The sequence below is a fragment of the Tachysurus fulvidraco genome, chromosome 9 (assembly GCF_022655615.1).
Source record: "Tachysurus fulvidraco isolate hzauxx_2018 chromosome 9, HZAU_PFXX_2.0, whole genome shotgun sequence".
Taxonomy (NCBI): Eukaryota; Metazoa; Chordata; class Actinopteri; order Siluriformes; family Bagridae; genus Tachysurus; species Tachysurus fulvidraco.
This window is the reverse complement of record NC_062526.1, coordinates 10170257-10194328: the sequence shown is the minus strand read 5'-3', so window position 1 is coordinate 10194328 and position 24072 is coordinate 10170257. Positions and strand designations below refer to the sequence as shown.

The window sequence follows — 24072 nt, the reverse complement described above, 5'->3', positions numbered from 1 at the left end:
CTTTAACATACAATGTTTTTTTTTTTTGTGTGCTGACAGAGTCACAGTAGCATGAGAGAGTAACATGGATGAAATTTTGAAGTTTGGATTTAGAAAATACATAATTTGATTTGCAGGATTATTATTTTCAAAGTGACCAGACTGAGTCAGCCTTTATTAGAGAACTTTTAGAGAACTTTTTTCTTATTTTTGATGTTCAGGATATTCACCAAAAAAAAAAAACAAAAAAACAAAAAAAAACCCAAAGCAAAACAAAACATGTGACTTGTGAAATATTCCAAATAATTCACCCGAGTGAATATATTTGTGTAACAGGGTTGAGTAAGTGAGCTAAAATGTACATATCTCATACAGAGACTCACATATTGGGTTGTGTGAAATTTTAACAAAGATTTCAGCAGTGTCATTATACTGGTCAGGTACTGCCAAAACACTCACAATTGTTTTTGTGGTGCTATAGATTTTACAAAGATTTTATTTATCTGAAACATGCACAAACCCAGATCCAAAACCTCTTGCATAATTGTGGTGGTAGACAAGGCAAACAGTGCAGTGTCAAGACCAGCTGCAGGCTTTTACAGCTATTGACATGTAAAGCCAGTTGCCATACTGCCCCCACAGTCTGTCTACTTCTATAGACCCTGGAAGAAATCAAGAGGGAATCCAGTAACCCAGACATTGCTGTTCCCAGGCTTAGATTCCAGGACTGGTTGCATGTCCCAGAATAGTCTGCATAGCTGTCATGTGAAAAGGGGCATAGGGAGGCATGACCTCTACTCAGCTATGAGAAGCCAGAGTTCAAGTTCTAACCAAGTTAGAGAATGCAGAGTCATGATTAGCCTGGCCAGGACTGTTTTCAGCTCTCAAGAGTGGAGGTGTTGAGAGGACAGTGTGATAGATTGTCACCTGGAATAGTATTTCACGTATTTTAACTTTGACCAAAAGAAGTTTGAGAAATGTTTGGTTAAATAGATTGACCACAGATCCTGTCAAATGCATGTCCATAGCCTTTCTACAATGCAATGCATGCAAAAGATGGCTTTGTTTGATGTTCATGTTTACATATAATGCACGAGCTGGGACGGCAGCACAGCTATCCAATTCCGCCTGCAGCTGGTAAACAAAAGTCTTTGGTGGGACCACTTAATCCCTGCTGCATTCTGTTCAGGCGGAGGTGATTACAAGTCACTAGAAGTTCACATTTGACATATATGGGTTGTGCACTGTCACATTTATTTTCGGCTTTGCATTTATTCTCCTTGAACAGTATTAGCTTTTAAATTTGATCCGATGGGAGCGTATAGCATAATATGTCCCTGGAATTGATGCATGATATATGTTTTCCACACTAGCATCATGTATAATTTTTGAAAAACAGTATAATAATGACGTGCTGTGTGCCCATGCTAAAGTAAAAGTGGTAAGATCATGTATTTTTAAAAAAAAAAAACCCAACAGAAACTGCTTAGATCAGTATAAAGAATGCTGATTGCAGGCATGTAGACAGCAAGCCCAAAGCCTACCAACTAGGCAAGTATACAGTACCAATATGGCCACCATGGCTGATCAGATTAAGCAGAAACAGGGTCTCACACAGGGTCTCACACTATTGACAGGGCTTAATTTGTAAAATTAATGTACTGTGCTAGCATACAATGATCCCAATAAAGCTAGCCTAACTTGTAACTTTAGGAAGAAAAAGAGTAATGCAAACTCCATGACCCTGTTATATAATTTAGTACCTTGTCCTATCTATTAATAGGAAAAAAACAAATAAAAAGGACATTTGTCCAAATAGGGCATAGGTCCTTTATCTCTCTCTCTCTCTCTCTCTCTCTCTCTCTCTCTCTCTCTCTCTCTCTCTCTCTCTCTCTCTCTCTCTCTCTCTCTATATATATATATATATATATATATATATATATATATATATATATGACAGACAGCATCCTTTTTCACATGGCTTCACTCATGATGCCCTTTGCACCTCAGTTTCTCCTCAGTCATGGTGAGCTGTGACCTCCTCAACTCCAGACAGAGAGCAGAGGGTGTAGTATGGCCTGAGAGTTCACCCTTACACACCGAAATATACTCTGATTTTACTATATAGACCCTACGCACACACACACGCAGATGCAGGTGTTTGTTGTTTGTCGTTGACATGTCTGAGGCCAAAATCTAACAGATTTAATTGTTTTAGATTTTTACTCATAATGAACATCTACTGAAGCTCCTGTAGATGTTTGCACACAGATAGTACTAATCTGTATCTGTAATCTTTTGAGCCATGGCCAAGTAGAGTGCACGGTTCAGCAATACACCCTTAATGCCATGCACAGAGCAAAACAGGAACCATGTAGTGGCCAGCATTGACAAAGTCCTTGCTGATGTCTGTGAAAGCAGAGGCTCTGCTAAAAACAGGAAAAGGTCTTCACTGGTGTCTTGAATACAAACAAGGCAGTGGTTCTGCAAAAAGTCTGGAGAAGTTATATTGCGTGGAGTAAAATATAAACATAGTCATATTTGCATGAAAATTCACTCCAAAGCAAATATGAACCTACAGTGTTGATTGTTCTTTGCCCCTTCTCTGAGTCAAGAACCTCCCTTACCCATTTTAGACCCATTAATATAACAGGCCATAACCATAATGAGTTCATGAGCTGATGACCTGGACACATGATACTTTCAGAAATCACTTGCCTCATTAGAAAATTCATTTATGTCCCTCGTCACACAAAGTTGATAGTTGAGGTGACAGACTCGATGAACTCAGTAAACAGATTGTAAACTAAATTGTCTAGGCAATAAAAGGTGCAAAATCACCACAACATAGCATTATTCCAGTGGAGAGTGTTTTAAAAGATGACTCTGTGGCCTGGAACACAGTCATATTCTTTAACTTTGAGGGTCTCAGGCTTGCTGAGTGGTCTGGAACAGGAGTAACGTCAATAGTTACACTGAGGCTGTCTATTTTAACAAATGTGTGGTTATATGGTGGGAACAATGTTTGTGCTTTGAGGATTGCAATTGTTTTCACCCTTTTCACCCAGCTCAAGTTTCAGTGGTACTGTAGACACTTTATGATTCCACACAGCTCTCTTCCCAGAAAGGGTAACAGAGACCCTATTTCTATTTTAGTTAAACCATGAGAACAATATGTATACATGAGTGTGTGTGTTTGGATGTGTGTTTTAGAGAGAGAGAGAGAGAGAGAGAGAGAGAGAGAGAGAGAGAGAGAGAGAGAGAGAGAGAGAGAACACAATAATCAAGTACTTCATGCAGCGTGCTCAAAATTGCAAGTTTTATTTTAAATTTAATTTGCAAGTGCCTGTAGATTTTATTTAATTTTAAAACTCAAATTGTAGATGATTCAGAAGTCCATCTTAGTAATATTAGTAATCTTTTCCACCCCTTCATTCCTTAAATTCATCTAATTTTCATCTCTCTACTGATTATTCTTTCTTTTTTTTGTTTTCTGTTTCTGCTCATCTCTTTCTCTTTTTGAAGTGTTCATTCCAACACTGTCGTTCTCTTTCTATTCATAAGCACAACACAGCACTTTTTACCTTCTCGTCATTTGCATTTTCCAAGTATCTGTCCAGCTCAGCTGTACACTGTCCCATTCCAACAGGGTGAGTTAGGGACAAGAGCACTTCCTGACTCATTTCTCAAAACCAAAACCACTGTAAATCATAGAGTCACTCTGTCTAGCCTATGCTCTAGAAGAAAGCCAACGTCACTGTGCAGTTGCACCAGGTTGAGTCAGCATGGTGAGCGGCATAACAGGAATTTGTTACGAGAATGGCTGTAATGCTAGCACAGCTCGCGCAATGGAGTTCCCCAATCCACATGCCAGTAAGCACATCCTGCCAACAGACTAGAGCACTATATATTTGAACGCTGAGAAAACAGGGTAATGTTTCACAGTCAATCATTTGTACTATTTAATCCTCCATGTAATGTGTGCTACACTGAATGTATACCATTCAGTTTTCACAATTTTATGTGTTTTTTGCAACAATATTCAGGCTGCAGTCAAAGAGTGCTCCCACTGTCTTGAATGTCTGTTCTGTCAGTATTGTGCTGGTTGATGACAAAATGAAGCAGTTCCTTCTTTCAGCATGAGGAACCTTGCAGGTATAAAACTTTGCAGGTGTAAACCTTAGTCCTTGCCCAGGTGATGAGCTTCTTGTAATATCCATCCATTTGAGACTACTAGTAAAAAAAATGCCTCTATTTTGTTCTAATTTAATACAATTTTCAATAGGAATTATATTTATGACAATAACTTGATTAAAAAGTGGAATATTTGAAACATTGCATCAATCAATTTTTTTTATATTTGTTATTTCCCTTTTTACTTTAATGTGTTCTCCCAAAATGGCATGGATTGCAAAGATTTGTGCAAAACCAAATGATCTGTTTTAGATAAAATCAATCTGTGCATATGATGTGTACATTAAAATTCAATTTAAATCAAAAGAGAAAATAATGAATAAAGAAAGATGTTGCACATTTCTTTCAGTCTTTTAGAATTTTTTAAATAAATCAGACAATGTGGTCTCAGACTATATCTTACAAAAAAATGAAGATATTTTGCCAAAATCATATAAAACAATTTAATAGAAGGATTAAAATAATACAAAATATTGATTAAGCACTAAAATGAAGTGGAATAAAGTGTCACACATTGGGTTTTCATGGATTTCTTGATTAAATTAAATTACCTTGATATCATATACAGCAGTGTGAAAAAGTGTTGGCCCCCTTCCAGGACCTGAAGCAGCCCCAGACCATCACACATTTTACTGTTGGTATGATATTCCTGTTCTGAAATGCTTTGTTACTTTTATGTAGTTATGTTTTAACACTTTTTCACACAGGGCCATGTGGGTTTGGATTTTGTTTTCTCTTAATAATAAAAACCTTCATTTTAAAAACTGCATGTTGTTTTTATTTGTGTTATCTTTGACTTATATTTAAATTTGTTTGATTATCTGAATTATCTGATTTTATCTTAAAGTGTGACAAACATGCAAAAAAACATAAAAAATCAGGAAGGGCCAACACTTTTTCACACCTCATATACATAAAACTTTGTAAAGAGTATCTAGGATCAAAAACTAGAACTGTAGTCCAGTTCCTTCTGAGTGGTGCAGGCTACAGGCCCTGATATTTCAACATCTACATGTTCCTGCATTTTCTGAAGGCTGTGAAAGGAACGTCACATTCCATGTGCTAAGCCACAAAAAATGGATAACAATGGCTTATCTTACTATTAATGTGGAGAAACCACGGAGACTCTAATATTAATGAGAGCAACAGCTGTGTGCCACAAGAAAGTACAGAATCAGTTAGTGCTAGAGATATTATCTGTGTTCTTGTGTGGTCACTTTTTGTTCTACTCATTCACAATAGTGATTTGCTCTATAGGGATGTGTGCAACAGGTGCAGTCAGATTTGTGGCTTGACCCAGTTGGTATGCAGTGTAAAAGAGTAGGTGTTCTTGGGACAGGGTTTCATGAGACATTCTCTTTTAATAACTGTGTTTACTATTTTGTTGTAATGACCTGTAACATATTTAAAGCCAGACTGCTTAAAGCAGCAATATAAACTGATGACATAATAAGTACACGGTGTAAATCATTGTGTCTTATAGCCTGTCTTCCTTCTTTATATTTTTTAGTCAGAATCAGGCTTGTTTAAGCAACCAGACTAAATTTTGACTAGACTCATAACAATACTCACAAAGCCGCTTTATGGAAATATGGAAATAAAAACTGTATTTATATGTATCCCTTGATGAGTAACCAGTACTGACAGTGTCAAGGACAAACTCACTGAAGTACTAGTATTGTGTGTACTCGATCATAAGCAATAACATATCTACAGAAAAGATCTTGGGATTTCTATCAACAAAATATGTTCCATCTGTTGTTTGTTGTAGACAGTAGCTGTCTGGAGTAAACAGTAGCTCTCTGTTCCTCACTCGTTCCAGTTCCTTACTTTGTGCCTACCACCTCTCAGATGCATAGTTTTGGACAGAAAGCAAGAAAGCAAGGGTTTTTATAACTTCTTCAATAACAGTATGGTATTTGACCAGCCTGGTTCTAAATTCAGACTAAAGTTTTGTCATAGTTTTTCTAGACATGCTACCATCATACATATTTTTGACCTTTCACCTTCATATAGATTTGTTTTCTCAGACAGCCATTTCGTCTCACACCCCAAATTTCTACCTCAGCAGACTTGGGTCTCCTCTGAAACACTATGCACCCATTTAAACCCTTGGAGCTCACTTGAATAATACTTAATGGGCATTAGCTATATTCCCTTGTGAGCATGTGAACAACACATGAGTCATACAAGTGCAGCAGAACTGGAAAACACTAAGCAAAACTAGCTCAGACTGGTTGGCTATTTCAAATCGAGAGGAGAGGGGTGAAGATAGAGAGTGAAGCATATAGACAGTGAGTGTGCAATGGAGAGATAGAGGCTATTCTGTTTCCATTGCGCATGGTCTGCTGGCTTGGCGCCATGTTTGTGGGAATGTCTTATCGCAGCCAGAGTATGTTTTATGCCATGCCTACATTGCTACAGTACCATGAACAGTGTTACATATTGGCAAAATGAGCTGAGTTCTGTGTGTTATTTACAGGCAGAAAGTTCTTTTTGGGTTCTTTTCATCACCTACTTATACAATGCTGGCTCCCTGAAATTAAAGGCTTCTGATCTCAAAGACTGCTGTTTTAATTGTACCTTTAAATTGTTTTTTTTGTTGATATTTTCAACTTCATTGCCTTTTATTTTTATTTTAGGAATCTCATAATACTCTGCACATTTTGACAAGCTGTACTGGAGACAGATCTGTCTCTGTGAGTAATAAACTATGCTCCGCAGCAAAAGTAAGTCAAAAATCTATGATACCTGATTAAACAATGTGATGTGCCACAAAACTGTTTCATGGAATCTTTAGTTGTATTGTATACTTAGTTGTATTCCCAGCTGTAGCAGCAGCAGCAGCATTCTAAGCTCAGCATTCTTCATGGTGTTGCTTGCTTGCTGCCTGCTGATTTGTGCATTAGTACATTGAACTGTGCCAAGATTGGGAGTGTGTGCAGCTTGAGGGGTCATGATCTTCTGACACTTATGTAATCTGTTTGCTCAGGGCAGTGTCCCAGCATAGAAACAGAATGCATCTTCTAGAGAAAGAAAGTGGGAAACACAATAAGTGTGTAAAAGTGTCTATAGGTATTTTGTGAGCTTAGATTTTGGTGAAGCAGGATAGGATAGAGGCGAAACATTACAGACTGATTAGAATCAACACCATACAGTCATCCAACATACAGTCTAGAAGCTTGTTTGGAGTACATTTGTTCATCTGTGTTTGATGAAGCAGGTGTGTTTCCCAGTGCCATTGTGACAGTGTGCACAGGATATACACAATATCTAAATGTATAGTATTTTAACAGCTTTATCTCAAAGATCAAATGATTGAAACAAATGAAAAAAAAGACTTTTGTGCACATGCATTATCTACTCCATACAAACCTTTTCAACATATTTTACATTTACTTCATAACCACGCTGTCTGCATTTTTAAAAAAAAATAGATTTACTTCCAATTATTTTTTGTTATCTATCCACATTTGTCTGTAATTATTTGCCTCGACCTCTCCTCGTGATCCTCCTCCACTGAAAATGTTCATAATGTGTGTTCATAGAGTGACGCATGATTCCTGCCTCAGTGAAACTCTATTACAACTTGTTATAGTTCCTACTTTTGAAAACTAAATGCAATTATAACTGAAGCTCAAGAATTGCACAATATTTAGAATGGCATCCATTTTTTAAAACTGTTGTTCACTTTTTAAAAAGATATCAGTATTTTAACTGTTTTGAAAATGACAGGGTTGTGAATGTGAACTTGAAGAGTATCTGCTAAAGAGCCCCTATGGATGAGTCCATACTGCATTATAATGTATTATTAATAATGTAGTACATTATACTAACAGGTAGTGGCATAGTATTGGCCTTGGTAATTATACAGGATTTTACAGCACTGTACATTTGTAATGGCTACTTTATTAGATACACTATATGCTTGGTGGACATGTTGAGACTTTGGTTGTCTTTTTATATTTCTGTATATCCACAAAATATCCTGTACATGTCACTGACACATCTTTTCCTTACTAAAATGAGAAAATGCAGCATCAGCTTTCTTACCGGCTTCAAATAGTAAAGGGAAATGCCAATGTATGCCGCAAAATGTGTTGCGTTAGGGAGAGATCTAGAGGATGTTTTATGCCGTTGTCTTTGTTTCTGCCATGGGTAAGTAGCTAAGCAGAAGCAGCACAAGAGTAGAACTCCGAAAATGAATAGGTATCACAGCAACGTGATTGAAAAGCATTGTCTCTATATCAAATCCTGTGCATCTGCATTAAATCACAAGCTAGTTTACTTATTGTGTTACTGAAGGGCTTCTGGCTTTGTTCTTGTTTAGGGAGGGGGTGTCTGCTTAATAAGTGTTAATGTGTTTGGGAGGGTGGGAGGGACAAAGAGAGAGAGAGAGAGAGAGAGAGAGAGAGAGAGAGAGAGAGAGAGAGAGAGAGCGTGCAAGAGAATATTGTATTTCATCCATGTCTGTGCTGCCAAAAAGCAAACACAGACACCCGATACTGCATTGAATCATGTCCAAGAAGTGGCTTTAGCCTCTAAACATAAGGAGGGCTTGCATTTGGGAGTTGTTGACTCTCAAATCTAAAGTCAATTCAAGGTCAGAGGCTGTTGTCCAGGCAAAAACACACACAGCCAGCTGTTTATAATTGTAAATGTAATGTACAGCATAGATCAATATCAATAAATGAAACTGCACAGAATTATAGTTTTATAATTTTAAATGGGTCAGCAATTATTTAGTAAGCAGTTACAATACACAATATCTGTTTTTAGTGATCAATATATTAACATGTTCAACAATAGCAGTAGTTATTGTGCAAATATATCTCTTTACACTGCTTCTGAGCACTGTTGTGTATTTATTAGTGAACACAATGTTTATGTGTAACTAGGCGTATACATGTTATTGAGTCAGTAGAGCAGTGCAGTTACAGCCAATGGTCATGCTGGAGTTTATAAATCCTCATCATATGTGCATGCTGCAGCCAGAATGTTTGCTAATATTTCAGTTGTTTAATGGTAGACTAGTTACTCCTAATGACTAATGCATGCTTTTGCTTCAGTCACTGTACCAGTTTGCCAACCTAAAGATAGCAGCCCATATGACTAGCTATAATCTATTCATCAACTTTGACAGGAACATTTGAGGTCAACAGTGAAAGCCATACAGGTACTTGGTGCGACATGATGCAATGCACAGCATGAGGGCAAGCGTAAACAGCAGCAGTATGTAACACACACACCTCACACATGTTAAATCATAATGGAATTACATTGGCAGTTGCAAAGAGTAAAAAGGCAACTTTTATATTATTTTCATAGAAAATCAGAATGCACATGCAATCACATGCCCTCAACTAATCTGCTGTACTGAGTAGAAAAACAGAAATGGCTGGCTGCAGAACCACCCTAGGTCGCAATTGTTGCGTTAAAGTTTTGTGCTAGATGTATTAAGAAGGAAAATCCTTCCCAATCTAATTTAAGCCCCTGAAGTTACTGAACTATTTTAAATGATAGTAACAGCCAACAGATGACACACAGACAACCTGACTAAAGCTCTATTTTTTATTATCTGTTACACAAAACAAGCAGCTGAACTCCAGGGCCAGATTGGCCATGTCATTCTCAACCTACAATCCATGATATTTACATCTGTTATAAATTTCACAAAAGTACTATAGAGACAATTCACATATACATATATTTATAAAAAGATCAGAAGTATTGACAAAACTCCAGGTATAAAAAAACAGCTCAAAATCTATGAGAAATTAAAACTGTGGTAAATTTAGTGCAAAGGTGGTGTACCAGTACAAAAATACTGCTGGCTGGTTTAGTATAATTTGGATTCATTGGATTCAGTATAAAAGCAGCGAGGGTTACAGGTGCGTGTCTGCGATGGGAATGCGCCGGAGCTCAACGATCTGGGAGTTGGCCACGCTCGCACCATCATGACTGCCGTGGATCGACTCGCTGTCACTCAGGTTAAGAACAGATCCTGTGGAGTTTGTCATATGAATGGTGTTCAGAATTAATCATATAGAACACACCCACCCACACACACACACACACACACACGCACACACACACACACACACACACGCGTGCACACACACACACACACACACACACGCATGCACACACACACACACACACACACACACACACACACACACACACACACACACACACACAGACACAGACACACTTAATGGCCTCTTCATAGCAACTACACCTTTTCTCAGATCCGTCAAATACACAGGTGATATTTTAAGGTAGACTTTAGATAACCTGTCCTTTAATGACAAAACCCATACTGAACATATCATTTAGGAGAAGGTTTATATGTTTATGTGTGTGTGTTTGTATGTATAAGTTTTCTATATGTATACGTCAGTGCTTTGAGCATTGTGGTTTCTCTGTAAAAGCTATTTTACATCAGTAATTTCTGCTATTCCACAACATAAAACTGATAAAAAATATGACGTTTTGTTATAATAAAAAAAAATAAAAACAAGAGGAATCAAATATTTTAGGTCATGCTAGAAAATAATGATCACATCATTCTATGATGATGATGTTGGTGATAGTATTATTATGCAGTACCATTATACATCATCTTGTTTTATTCCTTAGATACAAAAGTAATTATTTATTCATTATAACTCGTTATAAGTCAAGCTCACTGGTCAAGATTGTTTTGTGGAACCCCACCATCAGCAGTCACTTTAGCAAGCTGCAGCTTTTAAAGTAAGATGCTAACTTGTGCTAATTTATCTGTCACGGATACGCCAGGTTCTCATGACACTTCCTTCAGATCTCAATCACCGGAGTTCTGATAATCATCACCTGGCGTCACTCAACACTAATTGCTCACAGACTATTTAAGCCACGCTCTCGCCTTCATTCACCGTCCAGTCTCGTATGCTATGCTTACTAACTCGACTCTCTCATTCTTCTTCTCAGTAGCGTTTCCAGATCCTGTTCTGCACGTTACCAGATTCAACTCCTTCTCGAGCGTGTGTTTATTGGAGCACGGATGAAGCGTCCTTCACCACGTCTCCAAGCTTTGCAGCTTTACCTCAGACCTGAACTATCAATAAACACTGGTTTTGATTTCATCTGTTCGTTCATTGTCTTCTGTACGTTACATTATCTGCATAAAATGTTTATTTATATTATAATTATATACAGTATGATTAATATTATTAACCATGTTAGTTAGTGATGTCTCAGAAGTTTACTCTGGGTTAATGTATGTTGAATATCTTTGTATTAAAAGGAACATAAATCTTAGTTACTTTATAACACATGACACTATTAATAACTGAATTGTCTAACTAAACATGTATTTGTATAAACAGGACAGGAACAAAATCACATGTTGTTCTCGGTGTGAATTATTGTTGCATTTCTCAGTGTCGGACAACCTCAAGGTCAGTTCTCTTATTAGTAGACGAATTCTTTGCAAGTACAAATAGATCATAGAAATTCTTAAAATACTTTTTTTTTTATTTGAGAGTTTCTTATCTTTATTGGTTAAGGAAATAAACATGATGAGGCTTGTTGTTATTGAAAAATTATGTGTGGTTTGATGCAGCCTCAAACTACATTTTATTCCTCTTATACCAAGAAAACTAATAATTTAAATTTTATTTATTGAAAATTGAAAATCATGCTTTTTAAACATTAATGCTTACATTCAATTTTGTGGAATGTCTGCAAAACAAGATTGTTCCTCATCATCTGCATTATTACAGCTATAGTTAGTTCCCTCACTAGCTTCTCTTTTTCATTCTGTTAATGTTATAGTTTTCTGTTACAGAGAGACTGCAATTCCAGCACAATTCCTGTGTTGGAAAACTTTTTAGACTGAAAACCTTTCACAAATGCCTAAATCTGTAAATCTTAGTAGCTAATCACCCTGGTGTTTAATTATTTCAATGCCTTTGCTGGTGACTCAGTTCTCCAAGAGAGAAACACAGATAAAGACATACAACTTTTTTGGAATTTTTACATGAATTATGTGAAATTGTAGTGGCTTTATGACATGACCTGAGTATCTAAAAACATTCGTTTCAATAAAATGAAAGTAAAATACGACAGTCTAGTATGTGATGCTTTGGGAGGAAAACATACCGGTCTTTAAGGCAAATATGAGGTCATCAAACTCCTGAGACTCCTCATCTTGTACAAGATTTGCGTTAACGAAGCCACCTTCCGGAGGGTAAGTGTCACTCTGAGGGGCCTCTTTAAACACACTGCTGGGTTCAATGCTGGGTTGTAAAGAAGCTCTATCCCAGTCTGCTGAGATCTGGAGAAGAAAAAACAAAAACATATCATTTGTTAATCTTCCTGTTCTGTTCAGTCTGCAGCTATAGAATTAAGTGTCACAGAATTAGAAATGAACTTTGCCAATTTGAATCTGCAGTGCTGAGTGGCCATGCTGAATAATCGTGGGTAAGAGTTATTGAAGAATGTGGGGGTGGATGCAGAAAATTCCTCACATGTGAAATAGAGAGAGATGAAAATTTCTAAGAGGTTTAGTAGGAAGAGATATATATATACACACTTCTCTTTATTCTAAAAGTGTGTGTGTGTGTGTGTGTGTGTGTGTGTGTGTGCGCGTGAGTGTGTGCGCGTGAGTGTGTGTGTGTGTGTGTGTGTGTGTGTGTGTGTGTGTGTGTGTGTGTGTGCGTGCGTGTGTGTGATTGATTGATAGATAGATAGATAGATAGATAGATAGATAAATAAATAGATAGTTTGCATGGATGTCCTGCTGGTCCCAGTTTACAGAATGCCTACACACACTGAATCAGGCAGATGAAGATTTATGATCTGTTCAGCTGAAACAAAGCAGCATTTAAATTAGTCATGCCTGATTAATACCCAACTTCATAAAAAGGTCAGTGGTTGAAAACATACACACAAGAACTAAGTAAAAACAGAGTGTACTAGGTGAAAACAATGTCTATGTAAATGAATCAGTCTGATGACTTGATGACAGATGACTTCACTTCTTCTTCTTGTCTGATTAAGGAAGTGGCAGTATTGCCAAAAAACACGACAAAAGTCACTTCACTTTTTCCATGTCCAAAACACCAGAATCTGATAGAAAGTCCCATTAGTGAACAGTATAATCACATTGTCCAGTGCTAAGCGAATTAGGTGCTGACACATCTATTTATTTTTATTAATCTTATTTTTTACTTCCAGTCCACCACCCACCACTTGTCCATCATTGTCTTCTCTAGGCTGGATATGATCATCTAGATTTTGTGCTCTTATAAATGGAACTGGATTAGTCAGGTATTCCAGTTCCTGCTTTAGCCTAATCTACAATTTCTAATTATTTTAACCAAGTCTGGATAATTGTATCATGAGGCTGCTATACAGCATTAGAGAAAACAGTGTACTTTTCTACGTCGCTCTGGATAAGGGCATCTGCCAAAATGCTGTAAATGTAAAACATTCACATAGTCATTTACTACCTGGAAGAATTGCAGACTTTGAAATATAATAATATAATGTGTTTTTTTTCAATGTTTGGGTTCACAATTCGATGAGCAGGGAAAGTTACTGTGTGTGTATGTGTGTGTATGAGTGTGTGTGTGTGTGTGTGTGTGTGTGTGTGTGTGTGTGTGTGTGTAAGCAAACCACATGCCAGTAAGCACAGGTAAGCACAGAGGCACTTGTTAACAGGTGTCTGATGACACACATATCGACAGACACTCTGGCACTAGGATCATTTAACCTTTAATATAAAAGCTGCACTGTAAATAATATGAAACTGAAAGGAGAATAAACTGAAAATAAAAGCTGAGTGAAATCCTCAAGGTGTTCTGTCACCTCTAGGTAAATTACAGAGTATAAATTGGATCATTTTATCTAGGCAAATCTTGCTTGTAGTTTTGTTGCTTAGTTATTGAAAACAAAAGCTTAAATATCTTGACACAGAAATGACAATGATGTAATCAGGATTCTTTTTCTCTGTAGTGACTGGATAGATGCCAAGTTCACCCACTGATTAGGACTTCATGACTGGATACCATGCCTTGTGTGTGCAATTTAGCAACAACATAATTAGAAAATTAAACTGGAATCAACAAATCACATAGCAATCAAGGCCATCTGTGTGGCTGAGATTTTTTACTGACTGTACTGCCTGGAGCAACACAATCACACACTTTATTTACAGCCAAATGCATGTGTGTGAGAGTGTAGAAAATAAGACTGAGATATTTGGTCAACAAACTTAACTTTCCGTTTTAGTGTCTATCAAATGAAATTAATGACAATGATTTTTTGCCTGTGGTGGTAAAATGTAAATAATTAGCTAATCACTGTCTGGTATGTTACACTGAATTTTTGCATTGATATTAATACTAACAAATATTAATTATTATTATATCCAGTACTCTGAATGATATGTGATAGCCTAATGGTTAAGGTGTTGGACTACTGATCAGAAGGTTGTGAGTTTAAAAACCCAGGCCCTTGAGCAAGGCCCTTAAAACTCAATTGCTCAGTTGTATAAAATGAGATAAAAATGTTAGTCGATTTGGCTAAGAGTGTGTGCCATATATAATGTAAAATCCTCACACCTCCTCCATGGCACTGATGAGGTTTTGTGTAGACTTGCTGATCTCTCCTCCCCCCACTGTGGCTGCACCTGTGGTCTGAAACAATCCATCAGGAGCCTCACGGCCGTTCATCTCCACTGTGTAAGTTGCCTTGGCAGGCCAGCACAGCTGGTTATGCATGAGGAAGTAGACAGCAAACACGTACAGACCCTACAGACACAAAGAAACGTGTGTAAATACAAAAGTGTGTTTTTCATATTTAAAGACTTCACAGGTTCCCCTAGGAGCACAATAAGATCTTATAAGCTTGTCCACAGTAATAATTTCAGTATAAATTTACATAATTATGAGCACCCTTACCTTTACAGTTTATATTTTATTTCACAGTTACTATAATTCGTCCTCAAAAGAACATCCGAGGAACGATACGTAGTTGCCTTGAAGCTAGAGAGCAAAGATTACAGATCACGTACTCAAGAAATTCCTCACACAACATTTTGCAACCGCATGACGTCATTCCTGCCAGCATGACATAACATTTAGCTGGTAAGGTCATGGTTTGCACAACATTTTAGGCAGTAGCACTGGATTGATAATCAGGCAGCTCATGCAGGTTCAAAATACCTCACTACCTCTAAACATCTCAGCTTAGACCCAGTCCATGAAAGTCAGGCAACGCAAACTATAGGCTGAAGTGTACAGAGTTCCAGATCTACATTACTTTATATTATTAATGAATATTTAAAAAATGTTACACGGCCCATGAAGCTGTTACAGTAGAATTGTTCCAATTTCTACTGGATTTGATCTTCACTTTCATGCCTTTATACAGCAACCTGTACTGTTTATTCCAGATGTTGTAGATTCTACTAATAACATCTCTCACAAAAACCCTATGTACAAGTTTTTTCTACACAAATTTAAAAGGAAGAACACTTCTTCTGAGGTTCTATGGGTGATACAATTTGCATTACACTTGTTAATATTCATCTTAAATGAATTTAAACCCCATTTTAAAATGATGGTAAATGACCTCCAGGATAACATTACTACACTTTAGCTGAAAAATAAACATTAAAACCTTTTTTGAATTTGTGGTTGTATTAATGCTCAGAATACATCCATATGTAATTCATTCTAAGTGAAAAAAAAGTTCCCATAATTGTGAATCAATCCTGTTACTTCATTGTTTTATCTTTCTTTGTTTTTTTCACAAAAGCTTACAAGTTAATTGAGCCACCCTTTTAAAGCCAAAACTGATAAATATCGATAGAGAAGGTTTCTCTAAAATGTGCTCTACTGAGTGTCCTGTTAAAGCAATGAAAACACATCTAACATAATTAATATTGCTAAATAGAATTTCTCATAATAGAAATAGTGGTTGGAAAGCAGATATATTTTGGCAACTAATTTAACTTACGTCTTTCTCCCTAAGATTCTGCAACTGACACATTTTTCTCACAGACACTAAATTCTTCTTTCTTGCCCAGGACAAACAAACACACACAAGTGTATATGTCCTCACATTAGGTAACACAAAGCAAAGACACACACACTCCCTTCATTACCTCATTTTTATGGACCATAACTGGCTGCTGAGTTCTGCTGAATGGTGTATGATGAGGTGAATGGAGCATAATCAACGCTCCAAGCAAATTACACAATGACTAGAGGCTATCGCTGAATGCTTAATTACCCTTGTGTGTCATCTAACTGAGTCTCAAGGTGCAGCTGATAGCTCAGTGAGTACAGAAACAAGGATGCAAAAGAAACTCTTATAGGATGATTAATAGAGTAAGGGGCATTTTACAATGAACAGAGATAAGCAAATATTGCTAGTTTAATTAACATACTGTCTGTGATGTCTCCTTATGACAGTGCTCACGTCAGTAATAACAGGATTAATAGCCCAACAGATAGAACTATTTATAGATTTCGAGCCCAAGAATAGGAAAGGAAATCTAATTGAGACCACGTGCTACATCGTTCAAATGACTGTTTTATGCCGTAATGAAACAGTGCTGCAGTGTTTACGGACAAAGCAAAGACCGAGTCTGGCAACATAAATAGTGCCATGACAATTAGCCAATCTTTATATTCATCACGTGACATTTTCCATCCTGGATCTAGCCAGAAGTGATGAAACAGAGACAGACATGTGGTGTAGACATGCAATTTTGTTTGGTCAAGGCCAAATTTGCTAATGAGAAACAGTAAGGGAAAATAAGACGTATTGCAACCTGCATCTTTGGCCTTTACTACCACTTGGATTAATTAAAAGTGCAGGAATGCAGTATTTATTTTACTGGTTTAAATGACTGTTTTCTGTTTTAATCAAAACACTTTCGCATTCCATTACTGCTAAAACAGACATCCCATGCAGACATTTCAATAGAAAACGCAGATAAAAAGCACATATGCAAATAACAAAAACAATTCTTTCAAGCAAAAAGATCCTTTTTCAAGCATTTGTGATTTGTAAATTTGCTTTTCTACCCAGGAATGCATCTTATCCATCGACATGACACACAGGAGTCTTGGCACAAAATCACAAGTGATCTTTCTAAACACTAACAGACAAAAACCACCATTAAACAACTTATTACAGTTAACGCAACAGGGACACAACAAAGACAACAAGCTCAACATGGAAAATCAGCGTCATGGAAAAAAAGCTTCCACGAAAAGAGAGAGGGGAAGTGAAGTGAAGATTATTGAAAACAGACTCAAAATGCTACAACGGCAGCTAGAAAATTAAAAATGTGAAAAATAAAAATGAGGCAAAGGTTGAAATACCTTCAGCATGCATAAAAAATATTTCATCTTTAACATAGTACAGAGAAATGTTTTCACATCAGTCTGTTTTGTAGTGTTTGTGCTACAGCCTGATCTGTATTTGTGATCACTACATTCCTCACATTTCACTCCACCCGGTGCATGTGTCTGTTTAGTCATCAGTGCAGACAGTTTTCATGTTTAGCTTCAAGGAAACACGTAGACAAGACGAAACAAATGTGCTGTTATAGTTTTGCATTCAGCGTCATTACTGGTATGCTGTTTATAGAGCTGTATAGCAACCTGTTACTATTTGAAAGTCTTGAGTAGAAAGCCAAGGATACACATTGCATTTGATATAATGATACAATGACATTAAATCTAAATATTTTTTCATGTAAAAGTGAAACGAAACTGAATAAAATATGTTGAATGTAAATTAATTTTGAAGTTGTTAGTGTATTGTATAACCTGCAATACATCAGCTTTGGCCCTTTGTCCCAAAGCAATGCCTGGGTTTATCTGTCCCCAAACCTGATAAACCAGCAGACACCATCTGCCTCCATCTGTGTGTGTGTGTGTGTGTGTGTGTGTGTGTGTGTGCAAAATCAAAAGTTGGTTCAAAAATAATTACAGTTTTTTTTAATAACAATAGTTTGATCATTGCATCATTATATTATATTTGTGAATATAATGTGACATCATGAAAAAAATGAACGTGAATCAATGCCACTTTATCATCATCATTTAAATATATAGGTGAAATAATGAACCTGATCAAGGGTCAGACTTTGTCATTATTTGTACATTAGTACATTATCATTGAGAAAGGATTTCTGTGAGTTTACCCTGGTCTTAGATATCAACAGGCCAAATGAGAGGACCATTACCCTACATTCACATCTGCTCATTTGCCTGTGTGCTCTTAATTTACTTTATTACTACACAAAATAGTCATCTGTGAAGCATTATAAAACTGTTGGTTGATGGATGAAGAATTTATGGCATATACACTGCCTCAATTTTAGCCAGCTGATAATTAATTAACACCTACTAAACAATCAGAATCAAGAACAAGGTATAAGTTATTAATAACAATTTTAGCTAATGATCAGTAAATATCAATTAATATAACATGCTTATGTCATAACCTCAATAATATTTGTTGCCTTATTCTTTACTGTAGCTTTATCAATGCCCCTTTTTGCCCTTATACAGATCTGGGACAAATACTTTGAGAGTATCATGATATGTATTAATACTCATAAGAACATGATCCTTTCTAGATGCATTGTGTGTGAATGAGACATGACTCAGAGAAAAGAATGTATGAGAGAATAAAAAGTACATTGTAAGAAAAAAATAATAGAAGTGTGACAAGTGGGAATTCTATTTCTTATGATGATGAATAACATTTTTATGACTCATTTTTATATTTAGTTTCTAGTTCTGCATCTAGTTCTATGTTCATTGTGCAGATTCACTGATTAGTGGGCTGTAAAGATACAGTCTGACACAAGAACATGTCATTTCAGCATGTGCCTTATCATCCTCCTCTTTTTTAAAACTCACCTGTAGATATTGCTGATAACTCTGGATGTTTTGAAGGATTTTCTCCTCACTCTCACTAAGCAGTAGCTTAACTAATCAATATTATGTAACAGTCCTCAGTGGGCCAGAGGAAAATCGATAGGCTAAAGATATAAGGAGGTATTTCTTGTTTTGTATATGATCTGGCTTGATGGATTTTGGGTTGTGAGTGTTAATAAACACCATGCCTTATCACTCTACCTATAGCACTGTAGAGTAATAAGAATACTCAAATATGACTGTATATTTGTAGAACACTATCAGTTGGTGCTTGGCACTGATGCCAAAATGAATACTATGGAAACACATAGATGAGATAAACTGATAAGTTAGAATGAACTTTACAAACATAAAGATAAAGAACTAACATTCTGTAACCTACACAATAAAAATAATTTTCCAGTTCATCCAAACATCCTTGAAACCAACTAGTCTTACTTTGTAAAAGGAAAGTAATTAGGTAGGATTTTGACATTTTTGAGTTTTACCCTTTTTTAGAACCCTTAACAAGTGAAGTGAAAAACAAGCATTGAAAAGATCATTGATAGATTAACATGGATTAAACCCATTAAAGGTGAGTAAATGAAAAACAGACAATGTCAAAGGGCAACAGGTGGATAAGAACAGCTTGTTCCTTGCTTATGATGGATTATGGATAGTACTCACCAACAAGATGTTGAAGATAACCAGGAGAATAAGCATCCAGAGATATCTGTATGCCATGTGCAGACCAGCCCACAGGCACACCAATGAGACCAAGGCGTACAGGTACAACACCATGGGAACCTCTGGAGAATAAAAGCCAATTGACACTTGTAAACAAACACAAAGAAACACTTGGCAGCTTAGTATACTTCTGTCAGCTTGTTTTACATTTCTTTTCAAGCTGTTCAAGAAGTCCACAGTACATGCCCTAGAGGAAGGCAAATTGAGCCAGGGACATGGGCACAGGTTTACCGCTTTGTGCAGCAGACTGGCCTGAAATACACTGGCACGTCAATTTTTCCATAACATCCGACAACCTCTGCTTTGGCAAAGTAGATGGGTGGGTTTTTTTATGATCCTGGGAATGGTGCCCAAGATGACTGGCAAGGCAAGAGAATTTATTAAGAGAGTCCTTAATTAGGAGACTTTACTCAAGAGCTGTGAGGCTTGGCCCAATCTGGACAATAAATCAGCTGCATTTTTGGGAGGGTATCAAGCAAATTAATACAACTCCTCCAATTGGTCTTATTGGAGTTAAACTGTAAGATTATTAATGATGCCATACCCTGTAAAGATAGTTGATTTGAAACACATTTTTATGACGTTCTAAAGTTTCTAAGGTTCTAAAAAAAAACAATTATTTCCATTACAACATAACATCAACACTTAGTTGTAACTGGAGTTGAACCTTGCTTGACATCATGCATATTATCTTTAGCCTCTTCATTAAGCAGCCACACTTGGATAAGGTTTGACATAGACTACGTGTGAATGCTCATTGAATGATCAATCATGTCATTAGTCCATGACTATTGATCTCAATGCTGCACGTCCGCCACTAAATATCATTACCCTTTCATAGAGTAACCTCTGGCCAAACACCTGCAATCAATATATTATGTCCATGTTACTTCACACACAGAGTGTACTGGGAGGACATTTGTGATAATGCTGTGATAATGTTGATTGGGCCACAGTTTTATATGAGATCTATCCTATCTTATCTTCCTGACTAGAACATTACTTTCTATGTAAATTTAATGGCAGAATTAAGAAGTGCTACTAGTACTTCTAATTAACTAGTGCAATTAATATTACTATTAGTGCAACTACAATTTTACCCCATTAAAACCTTTATTAACAACACATCAATCACAACCAGAGAATAATGATGACCCCCTGAACAATGTCCACAAAAATCACTTTGGCTCTTCTTTGAATTGAAGCAAATCCCTTGCTTCCATTCAGCTGCATTGTATCGCATTTAAACCTTCTGAAATCTCAAAAATGGTCTGTGTTTACACACCAACAGCTTCATTTGATGAATGAGGCATCAGTATTCAAAGTCCAAAGCTGTTTGAGTGAAAATTCATTACTTAACTATTCCTGGTACATCTGTTCATAAAAAACAAAATCCTAATGCACTTAGCATTTCAAGATACCTAAAGCATAAAAGCATAAATTTAAATACAATTCAAAAGATTTAAAATGACAAACAGAACAGTTTATTACAGGTAACATATCAAGATGAACTGCAATAAAGAAAATAAATTAAAGTATTGGTCCACTGGTTACATCATCTGCTCCCGAAATTAGTCACACCAATGTATGATTGGTGCCTTCTCTTAGCATTTGTATCACAGTCAAAATCCAACTTTTCAATCAAGCTGAAAAGTTTGTTGGTCTATTCTCATCACTGAGGTGTATACATGCTCCCTTCACCAGCAAATCATTAGAAATGACATTTATCTGGAACAAAAGAACCTGAGCAAATCCTGGCATTTCCAATAATATTAGGGACCACTCATGCTATTTTTTAGAATGCAGTTCCCTGTGCTTTGGTAATAGCATTGTTTCTGAGCTAATTCACCAGCATTAAGATCTGCCGAGTCGCTGAGAACCGGTTGGAAAGCTTTGATCATAATGGAGCCGGAGGTACATGTTGACTCTAATGAAAGACTAACACATACAGTGCTTTCAAAATAGAAGATAGCTTTTTGGGTAGGCAGTCTGTGGTCTGATTTTTTGTGCTCATGTGGTACAGACTATCCTAATGGGGAGGTAGTTGCCTGCTGATATGCCTAATATGAAAGAAGAACAATTGTTCATCCCTCTTGGAATATGTAATCCTCTAATTCTGTTTATCAGAGTTCTTTGAAAGCTTTTGTTGGACCAGCCTATTGCTGTCAAAGAGTTGTACGTGTTGTTGTACACACTGTGTATGTCAATCATTGGCTTGTTTCCAAGATATCTAAGTTAACAATTATAAAACTAGTTAGTCCTCAAGGATTTCACAATTTTGAGCTTGCAGAGATTTACACAAAATTAAGCAAACTCAACGATAGTCAGAGGATATTGCAATTTCTCAAAATTAACAGATTTTCCACACATTTGGGTCAAGATTCATGATGTCATCAAAATGCATAAAACCTTCTTTGATTCCCGTGTGCAAAACATAAGTACAGTATCATAGGAAGTAATTATATTCAGTATGCGTCTCCACTAGTAGTATTTTAAAATAAGAAACACATGCTTGCAAATTTTACACTTTCAGTAGATTTCCATTAAAAAACACAAAAACGGAAGTTCTACTGGAAATTTTGAAAAACGCTGCAGCAAAATTATGCGTTTTATATAAATTACAAAAATTAATTACATTTTTATAACTGAACTTTCAAAGAATGTGTTCCTGCAATGTGTGTATGCATAATATTTATATACCTAGGATGAGACCCTATGTCAGGACAGCCCTGGCCATGTGCCTTTTGTTTATGTTCTGTGTTCACGTGTCTGCCCCGCCCTTGTCTCTGCCTCCCCGCCTCTGCACACCAGGTCCTTATGTGTTTTAATTTTATTATGTATTTAACTGTGCCACGTTGCCCAAGGCAGCGCGGAATCCTCGTCTTTGGTCTGTTCGTGTTCAGGTTTCTGTCTGTGAGGTTTGAGCAGTCCGCCTTGGTTATACCATGAAACGTAGGTCACACATTCCTCACCTGACAGAGAACACAGGCTGCAAGAGTCAGCATTTATCCACTGGGCTAGTACAGAGGTGTTATTTCCACTTCCCTGACGCTTCTCTCTTCCTCTGTTTATGTCAATCATTAGACAGCAAACTCTTTCTATCACCCTCTTCTCTTTCTACCATCCTCCCTCTTCTTGCCTTTTTCACCTTTCTTTTTTCATTCGTTTCAGCCAAAACAAACTTCTACCCTCCCTTATTGCCTACCCTTGCTTTCCATCCCTATAAGCACATTCCTTTCTTTTGGTCAGGAATTGGCCTTTACAGAAGCAGCATGTTCCCAAAACCCTGAGGTGTAATCTATCCACACAGACAGAACAGATTTGAGATCTGCTGCTTAAAATAAAAACATATTTACCCATGTGACTCCATGCTCACATGATCTGGTCTATAAGATGTCTATAATTCTCCTTTCCTCTCGAGTATTACAGATTCCTTCTTTACTAAGAAAAGGAATTTCTGTAGGAGGGGAGCGGAGGAAGAAATGTGCGAACAGGCAAGTGCAGTGAAAAGGCTTTTCCAGCGTGAAACAGGGTGTTATTGAAAATAACTGGGAGACTCGTAATTCATGATGGTGTGTTAATACCAGGACTGGGGGTGATAAATAAGTATATGAATGAGGATTTTAGTGTTTTTTTTTTCCGGTTTTGAACAATAGCTCTGAACGTTGAATGGTTGTGTAATTTGGACATCCCGTTCCTCTTCCTGGGCTGGATATATGTTGAGGGTTCTTGAAAGCAACAGATTACTGAGCAGATTACTGTGCATCAAGTCCTGCTGTCTCTCTGAGATAAACTACTAAGATACCATTGAAGTGTTATATAAAACATGGAAGGCAAGGTCACAGAAAAGTCAAGTTCTCCAGAATATCCATGATCAGCAATGCATCATGTGCCTGCACTAAATCTGAAAGATTGTCTTCAGTGCATAGTCCTCAAAGCTTGTGTTCCACACAGCCAAAAAGATACTATCAAGTATATACTTTCAGGACTAGTCCTGAAAACTGAACAGTGAACATTTTACTTTTTCCATTTTTGCCACTCTGAGCTCTTACTGCTCTTGTTTTGTTTATTGCTTATGTTGTAAAAGCTAATGACTGAAAATGATAAAGATACAGTAGATGACATGAATGTCCTCTACTAAAGCCGTCAATGATTTCTCTGTTGACTTGTTGGCTTTCCTTTTTTCATTCTCCTGCTACCATAGAAGGAAATCGATAAA

The 24072-nt window shown here is 36.8% G+C and overlaps 1 protein-coding gene and 1 long non-coding RNA gene across 2 annotated transcripts in view; one reads left to right on the top strand and one right to left on the bottom strand.

Moving 5' to 3' along the window:
* Positions 1-6503: 6503 nt before the first annotated feature.
* Positions 6504-11300, top strand: LOC125145529. The gene is made up of 2 exons (XR_007143930.1): positions 6504-6902; positions 11146-11300. It is a non-coding gene; the product is annotated as an uncharacterized LOC125145529 (long non-coding RNA).
* The window catches only part of adgrv1 (adhesion G protein-coupled receptor V1), a 118445-nt gene continuing 104103 nt past the window's right edge, over positions 9731-24072 (bottom strand). The window contains exons 87-90 of the mRNA XM_027138513.2: positions 19794-19915; positions 14784-14972; positions 12319-12493; positions 9731-10177 (exon numbers count right to left, since the gene is read on the bottom strand). Coding sequence (XP_026994314.2) covers positions 10059-10177; positions 12319-12493; positions 14784-14972; positions 19794-19915 — 605 coding nt within the window. The 3' untranslated portion in view covers positions 9731-10058. The remainder of the gene's footprint in view (positions 10178-12318; positions 12494-14783; positions 14973-19793; positions 19916-24072) is intronic.